At 33.5% G+C, this 17,459-nt stretch overlaps 2 protein-coding genes across 2 annotated transcripts in view; both read left to right on the forward strand.

The window, feature by feature from the left end:
- LOC108734103 (tyrosine-protein phosphatase Lar-like) overlaps positions 1-17,459 on the forward strand; it is a 652,463-nt gene that overhangs the window by 305,537 nt on the left and 329,467 nt on the right. The window contains exon 2 of the mRNA XM_018465504.1: positions 11,559-11,600. The gene's annotated coding sequence lies outside the window, so the exon portion shown is untranslated. The remainder of the gene's footprint in view (positions 1-11,558; positions 11,601-17,459) is intronic.
- On the forward strand, positions 11,887-14,155 carry LOC108734108 (raffinose invertase). Its single transcript, XM_018465507.1, has one exon. The coding sequence runs from the start codon at positions 11,931-11,933 to the stop codon at positions 13,509-13,511; it is 1,581 nt and encodes a 526-aa protein (XP_018321009.1). The 5' UTR covers positions 11,887-11,930; the 3' UTR covers positions 13,512-14,155.

Below are 17,459 nucleotides of genomic sequence, written 5' to 3' on the forward strand. Positions count from 1 at the left end.
TTTATCTTATAGTTTGATGTTTTGTTGTTAGTATAACCTCAAAATCTTCAAAATTATTTTACTGTGTCAGTGCTTTTGTTTGTATGCCCATCTTATCCTAAAGGTATGGTTTATATGACCATATTTTTTAAGGCTTATATGGCCATATGTTTTCATATCAGACTTCTATGAAGATCAATATAAAGGACCAATACAACCTAACGTTTCGAATGGAAGTCATATCCCAGAACCAGTGGGTCCGTGAGTCGAAGTCACCCCAACCAGGAACCTTAAAATCTGTTACAGACGCTATCGAAACTCCTTCAAAATTTCTTTGTGAATTAAGTCCCGTCCCAGAAATTGACAACACTGCAAGAAAACGTGCAAAACAAGTGGCAGAAATAGTGACTTCAAAAGAAAGTATTAAAGAAAGAAAACAAAAAACAGAGAAGAAACAAAAAATTAAAAATCCTAAGCCTCGTTTGCATAAAAGGAAAGCAGAATCAACTTCTGAAGAAGAATGCGAAATACATTTGAATAGTGAAGATACAGCTGGAGAAGACTGCGAATACGATTGTATAAGGTGTGGTGAAAACTACTATAAAACTGAAAAAATCGAAGATTGGATTCAGTGTATTTACTGTCTTAAATGGATGCATGAAAATTGTACTCCGTTTGAANATTAATGGTGGTTAATATGAAATATTAATGTGAAAATTCTTTTTTATTTCATTTTTTACCCACTATAAACTGGGTTCGATTCCCGGCAAGGGTGTGACAACAGCAACAAATTTTCCCTCATTAACCTGAGGTAGTTTGTAGTGGGTAAAAAATTTTCACATTAGTATTTGACATTAACCACTATAAATGTCAGAGTGTTTCATTAACAAAATGAAGTAAATTTTAAAGGTATTGTAATGGAAATTTGTGATCTCGGATGCCATTCTCGCTAACGAAGCAACAAGCCTCATGGTGAGAATAACGGGAAGAGCTTCTAAAACTACCGTCATCGTCACCAAAAACAAAACCTGAGAATCTCTTAAACAGTAGATTATTCATATTTAAATAATACAAAGAAATAAGATACTTGCAAGAAAATAAGCTTCTAAATTAAAAAAATAAACAAGCCCTGATGCGTAGAAAGCAAAATAAAAAGATGAAAATAAAACCTGGGTATAAAGATAAATTAAAAATGTATAAATCATAATTTTTTAAATTCGAATTTTATTTGACTTTTTAGTTTTGTTTATTGAAATAGTTATTGTTAATTAATATCTATAAATACCCTTTTTATGAGGCTTATAGATCTCTAAGTAGGTTTATTTAAATTTCTATCTAAGGAATATGTAGTGATCATACGCGCACAATTTCACTGCAAAACAGTAGGAATCATCATCTTGATTCTGAAAGACCTATTCACTGATATGCCAGTCAATCTAGTGGGTATTACGCAAATCTTTTCTTTTTTCCCTACTGCCAATTTGTTCTTTTACGACTGCTATTTTGATTTCATAGAAACAAAGCCTACCACTATAACCATCGGATGGTTTAGACAAATCGATGAACATCTTAGTCATTAAAATCAATCTAGGTGTTTGGATGTTTCGAAGGAAAGAAAAATACAAATACTTACACATGTTCAAAACGCGTGAAAACTCCAGTGGTAAACGTGTGCTAGTTTGTGATTTTGATTAAATTTTAAAGCACACTAACTCGATAAGAAAATATTTAATTACAAAATTGCATTGATACATTTTTTGTTACAATTTTTCACTCTCTCCTACGATATATGTTGAGCGAATACGGCGGTTTTTTTACACATTTACAATAAACTTCTAAAATTACGTCAACTTAGTCTCTAACTGAGTATGACACCTAAGATGACGAAACACATTTTAGATTTTTGAACAAGCGGAATTATGGGTAACAGAGCTTCATTTAGTGCAGCTTCACCAACAAGACTTGATTTATTGATTAAGTGAGTTATTGAGTCTATCAATTCGAATGAACAAAATTGTAAATAAATAAATACATACAGAATACAGACCACTTCGAATAATTTTATTCGATTAAGCTAACGTGCCTATTACGTTGAGGTTAGCTACGCCGGGATTCGTTTTAGCAAGTAGATATCCATATATTTAATGGACCTCGTTGAAGCATACGTAATCCTAAAATGTAGCATCGTTCTACAGATGGCGTTTACCGCGCCATTTGTGGTGTTTTCTAAAACGCGCTGTTAAGACAGCAGGTAAAAGTTGGTCTGTGTTCTGTCGGCGCTGCCTGCGACGCGCTGATGAGATCCAAAAAGATCGAAATCGCGATTCGCGTCTGGCAGTTTGGAGAGAATACAGACCACTTCGAAATATTTTATTAAATATTTCATATTTTGCCTAATTGCTAATATTTCATATTTTGTTATTGATCAGTCCTCGTAGATCCTGAATAGGCAATTGAGATCGGCGTACATAATGAATTGAGGGGTGATCATGGTGAACGGGTAAGCGACACAGCAGTTAGCCTGGCGAAGGATTGATTTGCCCCCTTCGACTAACCCTTCTCATCCGTCCGACCACCGCCAGCTTTTAACATGATGAACCGGCCAATTTTAATCATTCGGTTATACGTCGGCGTTTAATAAATGGGATCGCGTTCATTTCGGTCTGGATGCTTCCTCTCACTTGTTTGTTCCGTAAAATGAATGAATTGCATATTAAAATACAGCGAAGCTGTTTTTTAAACAATGCGCCAGAGCGGTTGCCGCTCGTTTAGTTTATCTATTTCATTCAGGGCAGTACATCATTTGTACCCGTGAGGCTTTTGAATTTCTACTACAATATGCATATATACGTACAGTTTACGATATGTTGCGGAAGATGTAAATACATTACATGTCAGGAAATAACAAATTGACCATCTTGACAGTAATATGAGCCACTTAAAGAGAAAAATTTTTCGATATTGAAATTTATGCGTCACCGTTTGCTTCTTCGAAGGATTGCATAATATGCGGAATAATAATATGTTGAATCACAATAAAATTATAAAGCGAGATCGTTAGATGAAATTTTAATCTTACGTATTGAATTCCAAATGGTATCTGGGAATTAATAGTTACATACGAGGTCTGCTCAAAAAGTATCGCGAATTTTGAACTTCCGCGGGTTACGTAAATCGAATTTCGATTTTTTGTGGCGTTATATTAGTACTCATGTTTCTTGCTTATACCGATGTGGCGATATTGCCTTTCGCATTTTGGTTAAATTTTGTACATATTTTTGTGTTCGTGTAATGTTAAATTTGGTATTTGTGTATATTTGTTTCTTTTGTAAATAATCCTTTTCAATATGCTCAGGTAAACTTCCCAATTCTGGTTATTCGCTAATATAAATATTCTCACAACAACATTCCTACCTTTTGTTCTTTTATTACTATTCTATACTCTAAAGTAATTTCTTTTGTTCGCATTTCTATACTTCATTAAACCTGTACTTTCCAATAATCCCTAATAACTTTTCAGTTTCAGTTGCTAACCGCATGACATCTAATATTATTACTCCTTCTTAATTACATTTTGATGATGGGTTACTTTGGTACTTTTGGGTCTATGTCCTTTCGCTGTATTTCTAAGTAAAAACTATTCCACATTTCACCAACCTTTGGTTGGTTCCCTACCTTAGTTTAACCACTTCTAGATCCTCCCTTATTTTTCTTTCTAACAATTAACTCCTCCTTTCAAGTCTTGCTAATACTTAGTCTTCCAGAGTACCGTTAGTACCTCTGGAGTTCTACAACTATAAACTAGATCCGTAATCAACCTGTCAACCTGAGCGAGCGAATATTTTATGAAAGTTTATCCTTATAGTTAATAGTGCGTTTTATTAAATAACACTTCTCATTAATAAACGCCAAACCGACAAGTTTGGTCATGTTGAATGTTCAGTTAATTTTTGACAGCTGCTTGCATGTGTTTTGGCTCGCCTTCGATTTTTGCCTATTCCAAAAAGATCAAAGAATCTGTATAAACTTTTGTGTAAAAAACAAAATTAAGTGCGCGGACGCATTTCAAATGTTGACTGTGAGATAAGGTGAAGCTATCTTTGACCGAAGCAACGGTTATCGGTGGTATAAAATGTTCTCAGAGCACGTCAACAACAAACGAAAACATTGGTGAAGTGAAAAAAATAGTAATAGCCAATCGTCAAGTCACCGTTACAGAAAAGTTGCTGAGGACCTAAATATATCGATTGACTCGTGCTGTTCGATTTTTACCAACGGTTTGGACTTGAGACGGGTCGCTGCGAAATTCATAGCAAAATTGCTCAATTTGAACCAAAAACAGCATCGCATTAACATTGCTAAGGAGCTGTTGGACTACCCAAATTAGCTCCAAAGGATCATAATTGCTGACAAATCAGGGGTTCATGGTTATGACGTGGAAATCAAAGCTCAATCATCCTAATGGAAGCTACCCCACGAGCCAAGGCCGAAAAAGGCGCGCCATGTTAGGTCGAATGTGAAGGTTATGCTTAAACTTTTCTTCTATTGCAGGGGCGTAGTGCATCATGAGTTCTTATAGTAAGGAATATTACCTGCAAGTTACACGTAATTCGCCGGAAACGCTCGGATTTGTAGAAGAACAAAAATTTGTTATTGCACCATGATTACGCCCCTGCTTATACATCATTGCTTGTGCGCAAATTTTTGGCAAAAGATAGCGCATTAATAATGCCGCAGCCACCGTATTCCTCTGATCTGCCCCCTGTGATTTTGTCGTGTTCCCGAACTGAAGAGGCCCACGAAAGGACGACGCTACACTACAATTCAGGAAATAAAGACGGCATCGAAAGAGGAGCTGAACAAAATCACAAAAAATTATTTCTAGAAGTGTTTCGAAAATTGGAAGAAACGTTGACACAAGTGTATAATATCTCGTGTTGATTACTTTGCTGTGGGCAAAATAGATATTCATGAATAAATAAACAATTTTTGAACACAAAATTCGCGATACTTTTTGAACACACCTCGTAGATTGGGATCAATTCTTTTAGTTAGAGTGGAATATTTTAGAACTGTATGCAAACATTCGATAGTTTATATCATTTATTCAAGAACTCACTGCTACTTGAAAATCCGTCATACCTTCTTCGTAACTATTACAGGTGACTAATAATTTCAACGATTCATGGTGAAATTAGCGAAATGGAGAACACTTTTCTAATATTTTTAAGTGTTTTCTTAATGATGTTAAAAAAAATAAGTACAGACAAGGTTTCCTTTAGAAGTATAAACTCGCGCAGAATTCATTATTCAGTGTGGTAGATGTAATGCGCTTTTTTATATGGAACGTGCATAGTAAATTGATGTTGTTACGTTTTACCGCACGGATTCTGTTTTCTTCACGATTGGGAGAAATAGTTTGAGGGACATGTTTATGTTTGTTATTAATTGCTTTGATGATTGAAATAGGAATAAAATAAAGATATTCGTAGTCTAACAAAATCCACTGTACCATAAAATAAATAATCAGCAGAAATTAAATGCTTGGTATTACATTTAGGGGGAGTTACCTAGTACACTTAAAGTTTTTAATTAATAATAAATTAAATAATTATGTTTTATTTAATTACTTGACATTTTTATTCAAACAATCATTTTAGACATTAAACTAAATCAACAAAGATAGTTATTGTACATTTTTTGACCACTCAAAATGGAATCATTCATTGGGTTAGTCTTTGGTTTCATTTGAATTTGGCACCTGGTACCGGACAAGTATAAATTCTAACCGATCATTATTATTATCATAAGGTCGTCAGGCTTTAAATAAAATGGAAGCGGTATTGACAAAACAGTACTGTATGAAAATAAATAAAAGTAAAACTAAAATACTGGTATGCAAGGGAAGAAAAAGTAGGGAAAGAGCGAATATAAAGATAGGAGACGAAAAATTAGAAGAAGTGGCTGATTTTAGATATCTATGAAGTCGATAAGTCAGGACGAAAGGAGTAGTATGGATTTAAAGGAATGAATATCGCAGGGTCGTGTCGCCTTTAATAAAAAGAAGTTCTATTCTCGCGAACGATTAATCTGGAAATTCGGGAAAGGTTGTTAAAGGTGTATGTTCGGAGCGCGGCGTTGTACGGGTGCGAAACATGGACAGTGGGCGCGGCGGAAAAAAAGGTTGGAAGCGTGGTGTTATAGGCGAATGATGTGGATAACGTGGATAGAAAATGTAAGAAATGAAGAGGTATTAGAAAGAATAGGAGAACAGAAGACTCTATGGAAGTCAATAAGCAATAGGCGAGTTAGGTTGATAGGACACCTTCTCAGGCATGAAAGTCTGGTCAGAGACATATTGGAGGCAGAAACAGGAGTTAAGAAAAGTAGAGGTCCACCTAGATTAGATCACTGTTAGTTAAGGATGTGGGTTATTCTAGTTTTAGGGAAATGCGAAGATTAGCTCAGAATAGGAAAAAGTGGAGGTACGTGTCCAATCAGTCTTAGGACTGACGACCTTATAATGATGGTAATGAGCATAGAAGTGACTTCTTTTTATTGAAGGCAACTCGACCCTGCGCTATTCTCTGCTTCATATCCCTACTACTCCTTCCGTCCTGACTTATCTAACTTGCTAGATATCTAAAATCAGCCACTTCTAATTCATCGTTTCCTATCTTTATATTCGCTCTTTCCCGACTATTTCTTCCCTTGCATGTCGGTATTTTTGTTTTACTTTTTTTTATTTCCATACAGTACTGTTCTGTCAATACCGCTTCCATTTTATTTAAAGCCTGAGAACCTTATGATAATAATAATGATCGGTATGAGCGTGTTTAGCTTCAACAGGTAATTTTAACAATGTTTTGGAAATCATAAAGAAACGGAAATAAGGAGTTTCTTCATCGCTTATTTCAAACGATAATATGAAAGTGTCATAGTCATTTTCAGGTACTTGTGACTTATAGAAACGAAATTTCTTTAGTTCTTCAAAATTTTTTCGAACTAGGTCTCCATTTGGATTTCGTTAACGTCAAATAATTATCCAAATTCTTTTTCTTTGGGAAAGTTAATTGCATTGTTTCGGATAAAATTTCCGTAACTTCGTTTGGCTTTATTTTTAATTTTAGATTTTACCTTGTTGCTCATTTTACTTTTGGCTTTGGCAGGGATTTCATTGCAGATGTGAGCAAAATTAGAACTATATAAAAATAACTTTATTATTATTCGAAGGATAATGCAAATATGCACCAGCTTCCCGTTATTGAGCTCGATATTTGACTAGTGTTACTTCTACCCTAAAAACTGATTAAACATTTATATTACCATCAATGTCTGTATTCTTGTTGTAAAAACTCCAGAGTTCTTACTTTTTCACTACTGCCAATTCCGGGGGTGTATTATTTAAATTTTACTCTTTTTTCCGCGATTTGCTTATACTGTTCGCTGGTTACCGGACGTTTTAATGAGGGATACTTTAATAAGTATAACATCATACAATATCGAGCAGTTTAATACCATCCATAAGTACTGAAATCCTTATAATCGGAAAAAAATAAAACAAACATTATCGCCAGAAGCATGCTACTCTCAAACGAATTTTTCTGATACACATATAAATAGCAATAGGAACAAGTAGATTCATTGAAAATTTGGCCCTTTTATCTCACAGTATCGTTTTTGACCTTACATGTGTATGTATTCTTAGTCTGGATCAAAAGCAGTGGAACCATATTTTTCCATTAATGTTTTAAAATAGCTTCAACCTTCCGAACAGCAATTTTATACATTTTTAAAAATGGATTCTGTAGTTCTGATTTCTTCCGCATTGCATTATGTGGTTCAGTTAGGTTAGAATGTAAGGTTCCCCATGTCAATAAAACTCATTTAGTAGTTGCATTGAAAATTATTTCTATTGTCAGAGTTAAAATTTATTCCTTACCAACTATGAAAATGATAAAGAATTTATGAAATCAAATATCCAAAAGTTTTTAACTAATTTGGTGGTTATAGGCGATATACAGCCATTATTTGAAATTGGTTTCAAATAATGTCACATTCTCCTTCCTATACAGCCGCTATTTTGAAATTAGGACGTTCTTATTCTTCTTCTTAATCTTACTTTCATAATTTCTCCAAAATGGCGCTAGGTAGAGTAGGCAAAATGTATGGTATGAATGTAGCAGTTGTTAACGGATTAACATTCGAATTTTGGTGGGTAAGTAACTGTCACCTCAATTGGTAAAATGTTGGGTAATTGTTTAGGTATTTGACTAGATCTTTTGTATTTTTCAAATTTATTCCCTGAAACGCTGTAAGTTAATCCATTAAAAATGTTTTGAATATTGTGAAAAGTAATTAAAGTATAAAAATAATATGATTTTGCAAAAAAAACGTGTAATAACTCATAAATATTGTATGTTTAAAATCATTTCTTAAACAAAAACANTAATAAATGTAATTACATTACACAGCTGAGAAGGAACGCACTGAAGACACCATCTGTTAAATATCGCGAAACGTTTGCACGTAAGCACAACATCCAAATACTCAACCTTTGTCATTAAATTCAAAAAAATATTCAGAACCTACGACAAATTACAAACAATTGAAGGAGAAGGTCAAACCAAAACGACACTCTTACTGAAGAAATAGTTACATATATATACAGTCTACTTGTAATAAACAAAGAATGAAAAACGTTCTCGCCAAGTATACTGAATTGTTACCCCTAGTTGAAAACATTCCCGTACGATGCAAGAAACATTTATTACTATTCACTTCATTTCTCGAAATTGGCAGTTGCTTGAGCACGACGCGTATATAATGACGTATAGTCGTAGCAAACATCAGATGGCGACGATTTATCGGTTGAAACGGTTCTACTTCGAGCATGGGAAGTCGATTTGAGAAATATTTGGCGCCTGCCCTGCACCAGGCACGTTATGAATACCAAATTCCTATTCTTTCTGATACGTAACGTAGATTTCCTCGTGTTTCTTCGGTTTTTCGACGAGTATTTATGTTTCTCGTGAGAACAGCACGCTTATGGAATTGATTACCGATTTGAAGGGTAGGAAGTCAATTATGAAGGTAGAAGTTCAGTCTCCAATCGAGATTTCAATCGCTTGGTCAAATAAACGGAAACTATTTTCGTTTCACTTTATTTTTTTTTTAAAAAAAGCTTACTAGTTAAAAATAAGGCGAACATGAAGAAACCGGAACATGTACCAACTATGTTATAACCTTAAATAGTTCGCGTAAAAAGCAAATCAATTTATTTGTTTATGAAAGTTGATTAAACAAAAGAAATCGAAAAAGTAAAGACTTACCAACTTTTTTGTTGCTCTTACTGAACAATAATTATTGTGACTATAAAATTCATATTGCACGTTTTCCCTATCTATAATATTATTTTAAGAATCAAAATCAGTTTTATAATCGCAAATAACACCCTCCTTTCGCCTATATTGTTAATTGTAAGACTTCGTCAGAGCTACTAAGAATTCGGTTATATGTACATTAATTCCAGTAATAAAAATTATTAAAAGGATTTCCTAACGTATCTTGGGATAATACCAACAAATACTAATACATCCAAAAATGAAAGACGTACTAACTATATTTATAAGGGCGCAGAACTTCACAGACAGAATCAACAGTAAAATATCGAAATGTGAAATGGTTGTTCTGCGTTTCCAATTCTCGCATAAACTTATTAGAGTAATAAAGTGGTTAACAGTTATTATAATATCATAAAAAAAACTAGTGTGTGTCGAAATTCGTTTTACGTTTTTAAATACATTTAATGTGGAATTTTCGGTTTCAGTGTTTAATTTAAGAATCAAGTTAGTTAGGACTAATTAATTTAATTCTAAACTAAACAACCATTTAATTATTTATTAAATGGGAAACTTTGGCTAAAATGATATTAAAAATTCAATAATGGTGGTGATTAAAAGTGGTTTGCTGAATGATCTTTTTTCTAAGATTATAATTTTTTTTTTGCGAGATACTTTAATTGTAGGTTACGTAAATTGAAACGCAATTTGAAACACCAATCAGCGCAAAGTGATGTCACTCATAATTCAATTATTAATCATACTCACTTTTAAAGTGCATGATATGTGCACATTAAACATATTTACATAGAAAATGCTGTTAATGTAGAATTTAGTGCTTGCCTCAGGGTTTTGCAAAATATAAATACGGGTTTAAAGACAAAATTAAACAGCTTCATCTTTGTTTTACTCTATTATCAGTGCATGTGTAAAGACACACAAGAAACTATCCTATTATAATCTTAAGTACAATCAAATGTACTAAATAAAATATCAAATCATTTTCTTTAATATTTTATTTAAAATAAAGTTTCATTAAAATTACCTACTGAATTGATTAGGTTTGCGGATTAACTAATACGCTACAACATTAGCAGTGTCAAAATATAGGATGAAATTGTAATCGACATATGCATGAGATTTTTAAAAGGAAAATTCTCACAATCTTTTGATTACTTTCTCAATGTATACTCTCAAGCTACCCATTTCCTTTATCAATAGAACTTCTTATTACTGTTTTCGTCTCTCCCCCAATATGCTTGAAAGCCCTGTCAACCATAATAATACTTACTCAGGTTGTAAGCAGTCAAAAAACTTTTATTCTTGACATATTCTTACATCTGAAGTGCAACTAGGAACGAAATTTATTATTCTATCTGGAGAAGTGCACTAACTATTTCATGGTATTACATGTTTTGTAAGAAAAATAAGTTAATGATGGATGCAATCGGCAGGTATTTCCATTTCAATTTTTAGGCAAATACAACATATTTACATCAAATGATCTTCACAACATCGCAAGAGAGATTTTGGATATTTGTATATTTGCTACTTTTATTCACTTTTCTTAAAGTTTAGGCATGGATAAAAATACTTTGTTAAGATACTTGATAGAATTCGACGGACACAAACCATATATATACAAAACAGTAGATCACTGTACACGTTTTTTATAAGGCTAATTACATTAATATATATACACTTTCCGGGCTGTTGTGCCGTGGTCGGTTTCTTACTTCTTGATGCGACGTTTCGTCAGATCTTACTTCTGGCATCTTCAGGCGGTAGCGTTACGTATTGTTGATAATCACTCAATCAGCGCCCTAGTCCACTGGTTAAAATATAAGATGTACGTAAGCGTGGTTTTCAAGTTAAATTATAAGCTTACAATTATCATATAATTGAATGCAAAAGCTAACTTCTCCTAATATGGCAGCAATGCATATTTAACTTATATTTAATTTGCCACATCTTTTTTATTATAAAAACGTACATGTAGGTGTGCGGTGATTTCTTATCAAAAAATCTACCTTGTTTGTTTTTGCAAGTGCATTTTCTTTTTCAATTTTACACAAGTATTTACTTAACGATAACCTGTAATCGTAGTTCATTTTTAATCTACCACTATTATCTTCACTAAAGTGTATTTTTTTTTATTTAAACAGCTACCATATCTATTTAAAAAATTTCAACAATGCAGCTTATTATATTATTATATCTATTTTTTATCTTTTACAGGGGGAAACTACTCAGAATTTCCTTTCATCCAGTACTTGACACGTAAGTACTTCAAATACATAAGAATTATAGTGATAATTAGGTCTTCAGTACATATTGCTGTTAATATTACCGCGTATGTGCGTGTGCGTGAGTGTGTGCGTGTGTATTTGCGCGAGCGTGCCTATGTTGGTTTAAACAACAACTGAAAGAAAATAAATTTGTTATCAATGAAACGAGATTTATTTTTATTACCTAATTGATCATGCAGTATGTAAGAGTTTTTATTAGAAAAGATAAATTTAAGTATTAATGCAGATAAATGAGTGTAATATAAATAAGGAAAGCAATAATAGTGATTCGTCAAAGTGCTTTCTTCCGTGTTCGTTTAAAATGTCATTGGTTACGTTTAAAGTGAATAAGCCTTTCTCAATAATTATTTTAGTAATTATTTTTAATTTGTTTGAAACCGTTAGTTGTATTTCCGTTACAAATGAAAGGTATAGATTAAATTACCATATAATGAGTCCGGCTGGTTGGATCAACGATCCTAACGGATTCTCTTACTACAATGGTGAATATCATGTATTTTATCAATATAATCCCGACGATGCTACCCATGCCAACATGCACTGGGGGCACGTTACAAGTGAAGATCTGGTTCACTGGAAACATTTGCCAATTGCTCTTTATCAAGATCAACCGTACGATGTTGATGGTGTTTACTCCGGCAGTGGTATAGTAGTTAATGAAAGTCTTGTACTTATGTACACAGGAAACGTAAACCAAATCGATGGAAGGGATTTCTCAACGCAAAGTCAAGCGTTAGCTATTAGTTCGGATGGAGAAAGTTTTATAAAATACATCAATAATCCTGTAATACCTTTTCCACCTCAAAATGGAGGGAATGACTTTCGCGATCCAAAAATATGGAAATATAACGACACATTGTACGTCGTTTTGGGAAATCAAAATAACCTAACAATGCAAGGAAGAGCAGTAATTTATTCGTCTTATGATCTATTCGATTGGACTTATGTTGGTGTTTTAGCAGAATCAACAGGCAGCTTTGGATACATGTGGGAATGCCCTGACTTTTTTGAACTGAATGGCTTCCATATATTGCTACTTTCTCCTCAAGGAATTGAGGCGAATGGCGATGATTACCAAAATATATACCAAACTGGATATTTTGTTGGCTCCTACAACTATCGGACAAATAATTTCTCGCACAGTAACACATTCATTGAATTGGATCATGGACATGATTTTTATGCTGCTCAGACAATGGAAACGCCTGATGGTCGACGAATTATGATCGCTTGGATGGACATGTGGGAAAGAGACTATCCAGAACAAGAGGATGGTTGGGTAGGAGCTTTAACCATACCTAGGGAATTGACCCTTTCGTCATCAGGAAGAATACTGCAAAATCCAGTTCAAGAACTAATAGCTCTTCGAACTTCCACCTTATTGAATACTACTTTAAATGTTGAAGGAATATCAAAACTGTTTGACGTTCATAGTGCTGAAATACTTATTAAGGCAACTTTTAATGACGCTATCACTCAAGTGGGAATCAGAATAGAATTAGGCAATAATTCATGTGTTTTAGCTTACTTAGATACGTCTAATAATAAATTTGTATTGGATCGAGGAGATAATGATCCACGAAGAACGCTAATAAATGTTACAAACGCAAATAATCCTGAAGCTTTAGAAATGAGAGTATTTTTGGACAAATCTTCCATCGAAATATTTTTAGGCGACGGTGAAATTACATTTAGCAGTAGAATTTACCCAAGTTCAACTCCTGCTGTGTACGCTTTATCTAATGGAACAGTAACTCAAATGGAAGTTGTTGCATATGAACTGGAAAATATCTGGAGCGGTAGTTGGTGTATTCGACAGAGCTCATTTGTTCAAGCGTTTTATTTTGCTGCATATTTAATGGCGAAACTTTATATTCAGTGATGGAAAAGTGAAGTGTGTAATTACCATACACCAATAGGTATTTACTATTTACGAAAACTACGAAAACAGTGAAGCGGCAAATATTTAATGTTTTTGTCAATTTTATTACTTAATGTTATAAAATTTTTACTGTACTAACCTACAGTGCATTGTATGATATAATTTTTATGAAGGACCACGTGATGCTTGTCATCATCATCATCATCATCATCATCATAAGTCCTTCAGCTGGAAAATTAGTTGGACACATAATAACAATAGATAATAGAGGTAATTTATTCAATTGACTCTACAGGTTTATTTACAAATATTAAAAATATCAGTCCTTCAAATAAATGTATATGTAGGTACTTATCTTATCTCAGATGTAACAAGCATGATTAATGTTTGATTAGAGTATGTGACATAGCAATAAAATTTTAATTTTTGTAAAAATCCCTTAAGCACAGCAATAACTGTAACAACAATATTCTATTTTGCCTTTCAGCTTGAAATTAACAAATGAATTAGTTGTTAAAGCTATTATAAATAAACAATACTCATTCCCTCGTTAAAACAGTCAAAACAAACCAAAAGCAATTAAAATAAATGCTCATCTCAGTAATTTCTTTTAGACCTATATGCAAATATAGAATTTCAAACTCGTTATAAATAAGATCGATAAAAAATACAGCACCATGAGTTACCACAAATAATGAGCAAAATTATGCTTGCTATGACAGTTACAATTTATTGTAAAGATACGAACGATATTTTATCTGTCTTTATCAAGGAAAATTAATATCAAGGAAAATTAAACAAGTTATCTGCGTCGATATAATCGAATTTAATTTACAACACCTAACCATTTTCTGCGTTACTTAACTTTGAACGTTGAACCTTTGGCCGATTTTATTTATTTCATACTTATATATACTAATCAGATGTAACAGTGTATAGTTTCAAGAACTTTATTATTATAAAAACTATAATGTGGTTACACCATTTTATAAAATATGATGATAATAAAACTCTTGAAACAATATTTTGTTATTTTATGGATAAACAAGCCAATATCGTAAACGTATCAATGTTGGCTTTGTTGTTAGTTAATATTCGTTTCAACTGCTGCGTTTTTTGTTAAGTCGGTGCATATGTATGCAGGGTTCATCAAATTGGGTGCTAAGTACATTGCACGCCACAGCTAGGGTTGCCACCTTTTCAGGTTTTACATAAAGTATTTCTCGACTAAATGGTTCAAAAAAAGAAAGTACTCAGCATAAAAATAAAGTATTTTATTTTTTGTTTTTAAAAACAACAAATTGCTGTCGCTCATGGCAAATAAAGAATTAAGTAAACTAAAAGTTCATTTTTAATTAGTGTTAATGAAGCTTTATTCCTGTCGTCCCGCCACTTTGCGTTCATAGCAAAGAATATTTTTTCTGTAAATGCTAAGAGGCCGGAACGGACAGCAAAACTGACACTACTTTGAACAGATTTGGGAAATCAGGTTGTTCCGTACTTAGAAACATTCTCAAAAATATTGTATTGTGCAATATTATTGATGTAAAAATACTCTGAATTTCGAATAATCGCTTACAAAATTACGATGTTTACTTAAGGCCTTAAATAAAGTATTTTTGCGTACTTTATGTGTCTTGTAAAATATAACGTACGCACNCGGGTGGCAACCCTAGCCACAGCCAAGGTCTCTACCTCTCAAACCAACGTACGCAAACGATCAGAGTCGGCTTTATAACTGCCTGGTTGGAATTATATCATTAAACAAGCGCCTCCGCTTTCCTAAATTCCTGAGAATGTTGAACTTTCTTTAAAGTCCGATGCCGGCAACGTGCTCAAATTCTGCTTGTTTGCATCTCATTCTGTTACACTTCAATTGCTGTAATATTATTCCTTTTTCTTTATTAGTATCCGCAGCAATTCCTACCTGACATCTCTTTCCTGTATTGACGATGTTTCCTATAATGTCTATTGTGATTAAAAGTAAGGATTCTGTCAGCATCCCCTCTAGTTTACTTAATTAGTTGAAAGAAGAAAGTAAATGCGACAATTTTACTGCGAACATTGCCAATTTTAAACGTCCCAACCATACACCTGGTTCATGTACTATATATCACTGTATGGTGCGATATGGCTCATCCTGTTTTCATGTAACTTTTTCTATCTTAACTTTTCCGGAGTATTGATCAGACATAGTGTAGATTAAGAAGGTACTCTTTTGAAAACGGTGGCAAAATAGAAAAGATCGTCAAAATTTTAAACGCGATTGAAAGAAGGGCCAAGGGTATGAAATTTTATATTGAATATTAAGTTATTGTACTTATTCTAGACATGCAAATCTAATCGTAGGCATTTGCAATGCTAGTCTCTAGGCTAAGCTGTATAATTTATTTGTTTAAATTATTAGGGGTAAGTTTCTCTTAGTTTGAATATTTCAATCGACTATATCCACATCTGGTTTTAAAAGTGAGTTGAATTGGGTTATTGGTGGGATTAAGATCGTCTATTGATATTATTTCTGCATTAAAAGGTCTTTTTATGTTTTAAAATTTTTAGTGAAATCAAAACTATTATTTGGTATACATAGAACTGTGGTCGCGCATACCTGTTCGCCACACCGTGTTTAAATATTTCTATTTTTATTATTCTTGCTGTATAAATATCTTTTCAATTTTTCTATTCAAATTGTGTTATATTGTTCTGTCATTATCATTATGTAAATACCTGTCCTAATATTTTTTTCCTAATTTATCTTTTGTTTATGTGTAAATAACTTTATTACTTGGACTTTTCTATAATCCCTTCCAACATTCCAACTTCACTTACTAACTGCATGATGTCAATAACTATTGCCCCTTCTTAATTGCCTTTTAATGATAGGTTTCTTCAGTGGTTTAGGGTTAACATTCCATCTGTCTATTTCTTAGTATTTTGTATATTCAGATTTCCAGATTTTATTCTCTTCTTCTTCTTCCAAAACACTAACACTTCCATATTTCACTTCTAATTTCGTTCTTCTAGTTTTGTAAATATATTGTTAACTTATTAGTCCCGGATAAAATAATTCGAAGTGGTCCGTATTCTGTCGAAACTGCCTGACGCGGATCGCGATTTCGATCTTTTCGGATCTTATCAGCGCGTCGCAGACAGCTCCGACAGAACAAAGACCAACTTTTACCTGCTGTTTAACAGCGCGTTTTAGAAAATACTACAATACGTAAAAGAAGATGTAGAGATTCAGATGTATGTCTATTGCAGAAAAATTTTTTAATATGTCAAATAAAATTGGTACGTCTACACATTCATCAGAAATATTCTTTAGGGATAGTTGGGTATTACAACAAAATAAAACAAATGAAGTAAAACTGGACTAATAAAAGAAAATACTACAAATGGCGCGGTAAACGCCATCTGTAGTAGGATGCTACATTTTAGGATTACGTATGCTCCAACAAGGTCCATTTAAATATATGGATATCTACTTGCTGAAACGAACCCCGGCGTAGCTAACACCTCAGCGTGATAGGCACGTTACCATAATCGAATAAAATAATTCGAAATCGTCTGTATTCTGTCTCGAAACTGCTAGATGCGGATCGCGATCTCGATCTTTTTGGATCTCATCAGCGCGTCGCAGACAGCTCCGACTGAACACAGGGAACTTTTACCTGCTGTCTTAACAGCGCGTCTGGCAGTTTCGGCAGAATACAGACGATTTCGAATTATTTTATTCGATTATGGTAACGTGCCTATCACGCTGAGGTGTTAGCTACGCCGGGGTTCGTTTCAGCAAGTAGATATCCATATATTTAAATGGACCTTGTTGGAGCATACGTAATCCTAAAATGTAGCATCCTACTACAGATGGCGTTTACCGCGCCATTTGTGGTATTTTCTAAAACGCGCTGTTAAGACAGCAGGTAAAAGTTGGTCTGTGTTCTGTCGGAG

This window comes from Agrilus planipennis, unplaced genomic scaffold (assembly GCF_000699045.2).
Source record: "Agrilus planipennis isolate EAB-ADULT unplaced genomic scaffold, Apla_2.0 scaffold99, whole genome shotgun sequence".
Lineage (NCBI taxonomy): Eukaryota > Metazoa > Arthropoda > Insecta > Coleoptera > Buprestidae > Agrilus > Agrilus planipennis.

Coding starts and splice junctions, on each gene's coding strand:
- LOC108734108 (XM_018465507.1), top strand. CDS start 11,931: ATGTCATTGGTTACGTTTAAAGTGAATAAGCCTTTCTCAATAATTATT.